The sequence below is a fragment of the Apostichopus japonicus genome, chromosome 16 (genome assembly GCF_037975245.1).
Source record: "Apostichopus japonicus isolate 1M-3 chromosome 16, ASM3797524v1, whole genome shotgun sequence".
Taxonomy (NCBI): domain Eukaryota; kingdom Metazoa; phylum Echinodermata; class Holothuroidea; order Aspidochirotida; family Stichopodidae; genus Apostichopus; species Apostichopus japonicus.
This window is the reverse complement of record NC_092576.1, coordinates 42,481,194-42,493,367: the sequence shown is the minus strand read 5'-3', so window position 1 is coordinate 42,493,367 and position 12,174 is coordinate 42,481,194. Positions and strand designations below refer to the sequence as shown.

Sequence of the window (12,174 nt, the reverse complement as noted above, 5' to 3'; positions counted from 1 at the left end):
GGCACTCCAGAGTTTATTTACTTTCATTATATAACTCTCCAAAATAACAGTAAACGATATTACGTTTTCCTCCAAAATTCCTTTCGGCAGCTTTAGTTCAAAATATCATATACCTATGCAAATTTCATATGGAAGTTCACGTATAGCCAACTATATTTTGCATTGATACGTGTATATACACGACGTATATAGACAACCTATAAACATACTACTCGCGTGTTTATATGTTTTTCTATCTTTCCCGTTACTATTTTTTTAGTATTATTATTATTATTTTTATTTTTATAAACCGAAGCGACCGTGTCTTCAATAATACATGAAGACATCTTCAATATACCTTCTATTATTCCGAATATCGATGTGGTTTCATTTATTTAAGTTTAATGTAGACCTGAAAATGGTTTTGAACGCCAAGTCAATAATATCAAGGTTGCTACAAATAATCAATATTTGCATAAAGTTGTGACGTAAAAGTAGTATCCCATCATGCAATTCATGGCGTATTCATTACTGTATAAGAGACGAAAAATCATATTCAGGACTTGATTGATACGGGGAAAAAAGCAATATTATTAATTTTTGAAAGTACTTTTTAATGAAGGTTTGTAAATCACGGCCAAAATCGTAGCGCAAACTTGTCCTGATTTTTTTGGTAAATATATATTTTTTTAGTGTTCTTAAAGGAATTATGCAATGAACCGAAAAATTACATCACTTACCCGGTACTTGTTCGTAATAAAATTTAAGTCAAGATAGTTTGCTGTTCTCAGTAGACAATAGATTGCTCACCCAAACAGAAACCAAGGCCACGTGACTGAAGTATCTAATAAACTTCGGATGGACACGTGATGCCTCGATCTAGCTATAGCCCCAGCAAACACAAAAACGTTATTAAAACGTTTCGTCTTTTGTTTTGATAACGTTATTTGTGGTGTAAGAAATATATCACGAAAACGTTTTTAGGGCTATTATTTTCCCCCAAAAAAAAATCGTTTAACACCTTAATATCACATAAATATCTCATAAATTCGTTATGCCGACGTTTTTATAACACCAAATTTAACGTTATAATAACATATTTTAGAGGTTCTTTTAAAAATGTTATGATACGGTTTTGTGTTTGCTGATCACGTGACCTATAACACCGTAAATGACAGTATTCAGTTTAAGAGTGGATCAAGTTGTTTGGTTTGCGTGCCCAAGATATATCTTAGGTGACGTTTCTTAAAAATGTCACTGGCTCGGAATAAGTCAAAATAATATCCTATTGTCCCTATATTAGGATAAGGCCTGTATCGAGCAAATTAGACCTTAAAAAAACCGAGGCTGCCAAAATATAAGTAGAAATTTTTTCCATTGTTTTTCACTTTCATGAACATTTTAGTATAACTAGCGGCAACAAAAACTCAAAAAGAATGTCATTCTTTATTACAAAACAATTCAAGATGAATAATCAGGCATTGGATTTTAGAGTTATTTTGATACCTTTTTGCCCCATTAATTTAATATCCTAATATACTTCTACTAAATTTTCGTAAGATTTTAAATCAATATAAAAGATTGCCAATTTGAATTGTCAATATATATATATATATATATATATATATATATATATATATATATATATATATATATATATATATATATATATATATATATATATATAATAAATTCCAAATTCGTGGATCTCCTCATCCAACTCTTGTTTCGGCCCTACCGTCCTATGTGCAGGACACTACGGATTTCATCCGGAAAATTGGGGAAATAAAAAATCTTCCCTTATCTTCTCTGTTAGTTACCTTGGATGTGTCTTCGTTATACACAAATATCCCTAACGAAGAGGGCATTTCGGCCTGCACAAAAGCATTCAAACCAAAACGTGGCAAAACCCCCACGAAGAAAGAATTGGCCGAATTAATGCAACTTATCTTGACCAACAATAATCTGGTATTTGGCAACAAACACTACCTCCAAATTCATGGCACCGCAATGGGTACCAAAATGGCACCGTCTTTTGCCAACATCTTTATGGGAAACCTCGAGAAAGAATTTCTATCTCGACAAAACTTGAAACCACACACGTGGTTACGTTACATTGACGATATCTTTATGATAAGGACCCATGGTGAGGCAAATCTAAAACTCTTCATTGATGACATAAACTCGTTTCATCACACTATCAAATTCACTGCTGATTTTTCTGGACATGGCGTTCACTTCCTGGACACCACTGTGACCCTACAAAATGGTTCACTCAAAACAGACTTGTTCAATAAACCCACGAACAAGCACAACTACCTCTTACCAAGCAGTTGCCATCCACGTCACTGTACCAGAAATATTCCGTACAGTCAAGCGTTGCGCATTCGACGCATTTGCTCCTCTGAAGTCGATTTTGATTCACGCACTAAAGAACTGTCACAACACCTCCTAAACAGACAGTATTTTCGGGGTACTATTGAAAATGCCATCAAAAAGGCTAAAAGCAAACCCCGTACCGAAACATTGACGTACAAAACTCGTCAAACCAGTTCCAAAAGGGTACCATTGGTTACTGAATTTCACCCTGGTCTCCCACCACTGGCCAATATCATTCAGAAGAATTTCCACCTACTTCAAGGCACCGAACGCCTGAAATCAGTATTCCCAGAATTACCTGTCATCGCTTTTAAAAGACCCAGCAACCTACGGGATATCTTAGTTCGGGCATCCTTTCGGGATGACACCCCATTAGGGGAAAGCAAAACAGAAACTACAGGATCATCGCCCTGTACACAAAATTGCAAAACGTGCTTACTTGTCGATTCGACCGGGGCTTTTCAGAGCAACCAAACCAAACGCATGTTCCAAATTCGGCACAAAATTAACTGCCTATCCAAAAATGTCATTTACCTCATCTACTGCAATATTTGTAACTTACAATACATTGGAGAGTCAAAAAACACTCTTAGAATGAGAATGACACAACATAGATCGGCGATCAAAACAAAAAAGATCTACCAACCTGTTGCAAATCACTTCAATCTCCAAAATTATTCAATTGAGAATTTGCGTGTTATTGCCATTGACCAGAACGATTCTTGGACAGATAAATCTAGGAAAGCGAAAGAAAATTTCTGGGAACTAAACCTAAAGACCACGGCACCATTCGGTTTAAACATCAGAAACGATTTGCCGTCCCAGATAAACCAAAACAATTCCTTTACAATTACGACGGAATCGGATTAAAATAATCCGACGCGGATTAAAATAATCCGAATTTCTAATTCTTCTGCTCAATTCAGCAGAAATCAGTAAGTCGCTTTGACTTTACAACCATGCCGACATCTTCTCTATAAAACAGTTTCAATTCCTGCTACTCCTTGTCACTTTCGGTGATCATGCACTGAAGAAGAGCTAGTTTTGCTAGAAAGCGCTGCAAAAACCAAACATTGGCTGTTATACTTCCAATCACTTACCTAATTCAATTATTGTATCTCACTCGAGATCCAGCCTTTCTCTAAATGCAGCATAGTTGTTTAACAGTTTTTCCGTTATTTCTATATATATATATATATATATATATCTATATATATATATATATATTCTTTTTTAACCATGAAAGGTTAAAACATAAGGGATTTCACGTATAGACACTGGATCGTATTGTACTATGCCATGTTTGGTCATTATTTTAATCGATACAAAGAGAGGACATGTGATATGTGCTGCACATATTGTTATAGGCTATAAAGCTTAATGGCAAGATTGTTAATAGAAGCTTCATATATTTATAAATATTGAATTTGAATCATAGGATAGTTCTCATTCTTTAGGAACACAATCAAGCTTTTGTTTTATTTTTATAATATCTATGTAAAAAAAAGCCAAGAAACATTAACATTTCATAAATTTAACAAACCAGAAGAGAACCTTCTTCGAATTTATGTGAACTTTAATGAACCAAACTGTTTTCTTGTGTGTTGTGTGTGTGTGTGTTTAATCCTCTCTTACAAACTGCAACATTTCTGAAATACGCTACATGAATAGTTATCAATATACCCTGTTTAAAAGAAATCATTCAGCAATGCTTGTAAATTAAACGTGCTGTGTAACCGGGTATCCGTGGCAACATGATGCTTACAGATTATGAATAAATCAATCACAGAGGTTTATTTATACATTTTGGCTTTATTCGATGCTATTGATTATCTACCAAATGGATAATATTCTTCTGCAGTACGGTCTTAATAACAAGACATCACGTTCGATGCAAAAAAAGAAAACCTGGAAATTGGGCCTTAATTTTGAACTGTTAAAAATTAATAATAGCTGTCTTTAATTTACTTGATGAAGGACACGTAAAGATTGTATTTTGCATGAAAGAAACAAAAAACGAGTCTCAGACGTAGACAGACATATGATAAACTATAAAATATTAATTAAAAATCATGATTATTAAAATCATTATACATCTATATATGTGTATATATATATATATGTGTGTATATATATATATATATATATATATATATATATATATGTGTATATATAGCCTATATATATATATTTATGTATATATATATATATATATATATGTATATATATATACATATATACATATGTAACAATTCATTCAAGTACCACAACTTTTTTTAGACTAGTGTAATTGGTTGCATATGAAAGGGAAATGTCACATGGGGACAACATAGGAAGCACCTACATCATATGGTAGATACTAGTGGGGAGGAGAGGGGGACATAGTTAACCCATGTATCGATATTATCGATACACCTCAGACATGTCCCGTTACCAGAAGGCGGTAGGCTGCATGAGTTCTGGTTTCATCAGAGAAGCTTCCACGAACAATTTGGCTGACTCTCGTAATTGCTTTTAATCTAAAATATAAGCAACGCCAGTCCTATGGAACTAGCGTGTAAACACGTTGCATGTCCACGGTTAAGCTCAAGTCAACACGGGGAGTGATGCCTTTGGTGTGTTAGGCTACCAATTGAAAGAAATAATAAATATTGTGCAACGTCATTTCCGGCAGCTGTTTTGAAATTCCACAAAATGTAATTTGCGAGTTGTAAAGTCGTACACTTCTACTCGATATGTGGGTCTGATACATTGGTTAGGCACAGCTAAGAGGACTTCTCTCCTTGCCTGTAGGAAGTATGGGAAATCATACACCTATCACCTTGAGCCATGTAACTAAGCACTGTCATACAGCGGCGCATTTTGTACATGGCCTAGTTACACGAAACTGTTTGTTCATAGCCTAGTTACACGAAACTGTTTGTGCATGGCCTAGTTACACGAAACTGTTTGTACATGGCCTAGTTACACGAAACTGTTTTGTGTGATACTCACGTGTCTGTTCGATCCGCTGCAAGGGTGTCAATAGTTGTCGATATACCGACGGAGAACGTCTCGTCACTTGAGGCCTCAATGTCAAAGGTCATGGAATGTTGGAGCTCATTTTCGTCGGTGACGGTCAAAGTGAAGGTACAAGCAGCACCGACTTGACTCAAGTCCGAACCAGTGAGGTCAAATGAAGCCTCCCCGTCGTTAGCTAAGGGAGAGAAAGAATCAAAAGTCGAAAAACTCAAGACCAAACTGTCATGAATGACTTCACTTCTGCCTTTTGACTGCAAGGGTGAAACCTTGAACAGCGGAGAAGAATCATAGAATACTTTCATCACTGTTTCATGTGACGTCACGTTCACGCACACACGTGATATGACAACATGCAGTTCGTAACTTAGCATTGTTCATTACGGTTAAGTAACTCGGTAGTGATCGGCGAAATGAATTCAGAAGCATGAGTGGCCTCAATCAAGGTTTTATGTCAAGTTAGATTTGAAATGAAAATAAAACAAAAGTTGTTAGCAAACTGCTTATCCACTAAAGAGCATGTGTAAGAACATTTGTAAAAGTAAGTGGGCCTGACGTTTGAAATTAGCTGGATGATCTTTTTCAGAGGCTGAATGACAAGTAACAGTGGCTACGAGGGACAAAATACAAGCACAGAATACAGATATGTTAATGAGCAGGGTGAACACGAAAGAGATTGAAGTCAGAGGATTAGTAGACAAAGGGTGGAGTGAAGAATTGAACCAGCAGGGGGAAGAGAAGAGGCGGGAGATTATCTGTAGAGGGACAAAAAGAGGATTAAGGGAAGAGGGTAGGGAGTAAACTGCAGAAGGACAAAGACAGAAAAGTGTGGAGAAAAAAAGGTGGCAGGGGGCTAGGAGAAGAGGAGTGACAGAGGGGAAGAATGGGAGCTACGGTGTGGTGGGGGGGGGGGAGTGGGGGGCAGAAGAAAGGGTTCGTTAGGTCCTTTCTGCATATTGAGCCTATGAGGTTGAATAGTGCGAAGGACGATTTGAAATGATTAGGATCAATGTTATAAGACGTCAAATTTGCGGAACTTGCAGACTTACCATTGACGGTCATTAAAAGTGATTCTATTTCTGTGACGTCACCAGTACTGCTAACAGACCAGGTATACTGTACTATACTGCTGGACAAGCTGTAGGAGTTAACACCAGAAACAGTTACTGAACTGCATACGGGTACCACTGACGACGGAACTACCACAATCGCTACGGGTGGCGATAGGTTAACAGCTTCAGTGGTTGACCCGTCACCTAGCTGTAACGACGGTGACGTCACTTCCGCATCGGCGGGGTTTGTGGTGACGTCATATGTCGTCTCTACTGCGTCAACTATCTCAGTCACCAGTTGGTCTATCGTTGTAGTCATTTCGTCAGATTCCCCCAATTCAGTTGTTACGTCACTTCCGCTTGATTCGGTAGAAATTGCTCTATCAGTCGGCATTTCGACTTCGTCAGATCCAGTTGTTACGTCACTTCCGCTTGATTCGGTAACAGTTACTCGATGAGTAGGCAAATCCGTAGTCGCATTGCTACTTGCACTTGTAAATCTCATCACAGCATCGGAGAAGCTTGAAGTTGAACCAATGGGCGTGGTAGAAAACTCGATGACGTCATCACCTGATCCTGATCCGGACCCTTCGTCTTCGAATACAGTCGTTGTTTCAGTTCTGCCGGTCACGACCATATAAACGGATGTATCTTCGTCCTGAAGTTCTTGAGTGGTCGACAACTTAACTAGTGAGACCATAACAACTGTAACTATGAGAGATATTTGAAATAATTCCATTTTGATCTTCAAGTGTGTAGTTTTTTTTTTATCACCGTTAAGTACTACGCTACACGTAAACGCTGTTCCCTCACCACTGTTAAATACAGCAATTGAGTATCTTCATAGCAAACGTCAAGCTTAGTAATAAAACAGCCGTTTCCTTTAAACCTGCCTTTAGCCTTCACTCTTGATTCTGGAAAATAAACAAAACGGGAGGAATTAAGTGTAAACAAAGTACTGGAGTAAATACCATGAAACAAAAAAAAAGTAAGCCTTTACATTGCTAGATATATTGTGCTTCATGTATATGGCAAGCCATGTGGGACAAACACTGCATAATATATCCGCGTATTTTTTTTTAATTTATACGTGTATTAATTGGAATATATACGCGTATATATTATTAGCCAATCATATGGCTTAAATATATCCGCGTATTAATTCGAATATATACACGTATTAACTCGAATATATACACGTATTAAATAAAATACATATGGGGATTAAATCCAATATATGCACGGATTATTTAGAATATACACGAAAAAACATTTCCGCTCTTGCTGTGTACATTTACCAAGGATAAATGTTTTGGCGGGCTCGCTCGGATGGGGGTGGAAGTCAGCCGGGACAATGCCCGCCACCTCCCATCGTCAATCGGTGGAAGATTTTTTTTTTGGTTTTGTTATATTCTGCTAGGGTCAACCACTACTTCTGGTGTAGACATTCCTATTCAACCTCAAACACAAAGAAAAGAGTAGTTATTTAATGTTAACCTTGCCTTTAGGGTTAATTATAGAGCTAATTTGTAATCTATATATTCCTCAAAATGCACCATTTCACGTTTATACTATTATTCTTTGGGAGGGGTGTGGGGTGTGTTGAAAGGACCCCCAAAAAAAACCTACTAGAGAATCAGCTTCGTCGATCCTAGGGCCACTCCCCTCCTTTATGAAATGCTTCATTCGCCCCGTCCATAAAGGTTGCTAACCCTACCTAATTACAACTTTAGAGAATCTTAATTTATTTCTGATTGAGTTAATATAAACGACAAAGAAATATAAATTGCATGTAGCCCAATGGGTTTGTTATTCACAACATTGCATTTAATACTTTGCCTGTTTTTTTCTTCGAATACTAAATTTATGTTTGTTCACATTAATCCACGATATGAGCATGGATGTTTTCCCAAAAGGCATAGATAGGTATATTTATACACTTCGTATTTCATGAATTATATCTCACCTTTGTCATTTATCAGCCACAGTGATCAATGATGTAACATTTGTGCCTCAATATAAGTTTAAGGTCAAAATCATTTCGCTGAAACGATTTGCCTACGATATATTTTCCCATTAACTAAACGCATTTAATCACCACAGTTAATAAACGTGGTCCCTGATATGCTTTCGGTTAAAGTGACACCTCAGTGGATAACAAACATACCCATCACCCCATTTCTGGTACTTTCCTATGTCCCTTTTACGCTTCCGTACTTTCCATATTCTATATAGGTCTGTTGACTATGTGGATTTGTATTGCTTATATACGAGCCTGTTTTCATGTAATAACTAAAACACAACGTTTTCATATACGAAGATTTTCATACTGTTCTCTCCATCGACAGACTGAGTCTCAAATTGATTCGAAAAGTATACATCCTCATTGGGCTAATGTGACAGCTGCAGATTTGATTTGCATAAGCTTCAGTATGATGCATGGCCAAGTAACCAAACTCCTAATCATATAGTTCGTAAGGGGAATCTAAACAGCTAAAAAACATGAAAATGCATAACTCTTAATGTTTTCCTTTTACAATGCGTGTCGTACTATAAACTCACTAAGTACAATGGACGAAGATCACCTTTATGAAGCAGCTCACGTGATTCAGTTTGTTGACACAATCACCATGTCAACAGAGAGAGCTTTAATTACAGTCAGATAAATAAATCAGAGACCGGAAAAAGTTGAGCTTTACCAATTTATTACGTGTAAGAATAATGACTTTACTTAATGAACCAATGGTCTCTGCTATTTACCTTTATTCTTATTGGGCATTTGTGGTGTTAAACGTGAAAGTCGAGTTTGTCGTCACTTAATTAAAGACTAGGTTATATTCTAAACAAAAAGGAGTTAGTTATACAGATAGGAAGTTTATGTATTATGTTGTTCAATTAACTTGTGATTTTTTTTAAATTGAAATCGGTTCTAGAATGATGGGATTATTAGTCCCCGTCACGTGACACGGTATATATATATATATATATATATGTATATATATATGTATGTATGTATATATATATATATATATGTATGTATATATGTATATATATATATATATATATATATATATATATATATATATATATATATATATATATATATATATATATAGATGTATATGTATATGTATGTATGTATATATATATATATATATATAGGCTTTAGGAATCACAAATGATTTCGAGTTGGTTAGCATCATGTTTGATCTCTAGAGTAAGGCAAAATATGTCACCAAAAACAGAACTAGTATTGTTCGATACAGATGACAAACGCCTTCAGTGGAATTACGACCTCCTTACCGGTTTCGAACCTCTGGACATACAATCAGCGTCCATATATATATATATATATATATATATATATATATATATATATATATATATATATATATATATATATATATATATATATATATATATATAAATACTGTTGATACCGTCTATAACTGTCGAATTATTGATGTGCTATAGAGACACACATATCGAACGGTTCTGTTATTTTTAACCAGAATTCAAGTTCGTTCCTCGTCGTTACATCAATATTAAGAAATAAAGGTATCGCATTGCATGGGCGACCCCTTTGTATGTTTCACTAGTAACAATTCAATGGTTAGAATGTTCATTATTGTATTTGTAATGTGGAGTAGTTTGGTGACATCACTGTAACCTATATCGAGCCATTCGATTGGATAATCAATATCAGTCCGAAGAAAACTAACATGGCCAGTAACTTTGGTTAAAAGGAATTGATTTCCACAAAAAAATATTTGCCAGCCAGATATGATAAAGGTTTGATTCTGTTGAGCCAGAGAAAGGCTCAACGATGTCAAGTTTATTTACCATTTAAGTTCCTTTTCTGGATTTAGTTTAGCTACTCCGGTCAAAGACAAACTAAGATGGCGTCATGGAACGCCTAATAGGTAACTATACTGTGTCTGTTACAACAATGCTATATAATGAAGAAGTTCGTATTGGTCGTTCTTAGCATTGTTTATGGTTTCTATGATGGTGCTTAGACCAGTTGTGTGTTCTTATGTATATATATATATATATATATATATATATATATATATATATATATACATATATATATATATAAACGTCTGTGTCAGTACACGCAATTCAGTTCTGATGTAATGTTAAATACATTCCATCTTTGAAACCACATCCTCATGTATCAATTTTCTTTTTGATCGGGAAGATATAAGAATTTTTAAATTGTTATGATATTTTGTTAATGTGGTGTCTAGTGGGAACATATTAAATGATGTCACCCGGATATTTAAACTGAACTTATTTCTGGTTTGTTTTCCTTTACCATATTTGAGTCAATTAAAAATAATGTAAATTAATTTAATTATTTTCTCGATGAAATTCCAACCACAGCGAACATTTGACAGCTGAGCAAATATTCCCACATTTTAATCAGTTTTCAAAGATAGATAGAAAAAGAGAAGATTTATCATAGCTTAAGCAAAGATTTTGAAGACCATCTACTCAAATGACAACACATACCACTCACTGAGATCCACTTCATATATAGCTGCAAGTATAATTTTAACCTTTAAGAGAGTCAAAGAAAGGTTACACTCAATTAAACCTAGCCCAAGCAAAGGACAATATATCGAGGAGTGGTTTTCTACTAACAGTGGGAACGTTTTTTTTTCATGATTATTATTATTATTTTTTGTTGTTGTTGTTGCTCAATCCATTATAAGGCCTTCTATTTCTGCCAACGGACTTTCCCTTTCATCAATGAATATGTTTTATAAGTTATTGATTTTTTATCCGAATATTCCCGGTTTTTGTATTTCTTATGATAGAGACGATCGATATTCGAGATTTTACCGTCTACATATAAGCTAAATCTATTGTGGAAATGGTGCGTGGCTGCGTGATTAAAGTTAGGTTAGGCCTATGTAAATGTAACGTCAATGTTTAACATTATCTTCAAAGCAAACACAAGATTTTTGTCTATATATAGGTTTGGTATCCGTTGCGACAGTTTATGCAAGAAGAAAGCAATAAGCGAGGTAGCACAGGTATTTTGTTATTTGATGACGATACTAATTGGAAATTAACCAATAAACGTTGTCGGCCGAGATTATTACAAAATACACGCCACGACAGTGTGTTATTACCAGGCGCGTAGCCAAGGGGGACAACCCCCCCCCCCCCCTTGAGCATATTTTTTATTTTTATATTCAATGTTTTAATGATATCGCAAGTATTTTCAAAAGAGAAAATGCTAAGATGCAACCTACAAGGCCTGGGAACTGCCATTTCCAGCGATCCGGGAGGCATTTTCAGCCAACATTTTCTTGTACGCTTCGCGCCAATCATGGTGGCGCTACGCTTAGATAGTTTGCAATGCCGAATCTACAGTTTCGCCCCTCCCTGGGGAAATTCCTGGCTACGCGCCTGGTTATTACCATTTTGGACAACACGTATACGGAGCCATGTGTTCTGCGTTCTCTTTTCACATTTAATGTTTCAATCGACATTATGATGTTCTTTATTTTGTTATTATTCCATATTTACAGTAAATATGAAAAACATTTCTGTTACTTCAAAATTTTGTCTCTGTTATAGTTAACTATTGTCTTAAACTAAATGTTCTTACCGGTGTCGGGGTACATTTGGTCTCATTTTAAAATGTCTGCGGGGGAGGGGAGAGGAGAGGAGAGGAAGAGAGGAGCGGGAGGGGTATAAGAGGATGGTTAAATGAAGTATGATGAGTCCG

The 12,174-nt window shown here is 35.8% G+C and overlaps 1 protein-coding gene across 1 annotated transcript in view; it reads right to left on the bottom strand.

Moving 5' to 3' along the window:
* LOC139982654 (uncharacterized) overlaps window positions 1-12,174 on the bottom strand; it is a 33,464-nt gene that overhangs the window by 17,846 nt on the left and 3,444 nt on the right. The window contains exons 2-3 of the mRNA XM_071995664.1: window positions 6,426-7,342; window positions 5,353-5,554 (exon numbers count right to left, since the gene is read on the bottom strand). Of these exons, the coding sequence (XP_071851765.1) occupies window positions 5,353-5,554; window positions 6,426-7,167 (944 nt within the window). The 5' untranslated portion in view covers window positions 7,168-7,342. The remainder of the gene's footprint in view (window positions 1-5,352; window positions 5,555-6,425; window positions 7,343-12,174) is intronic.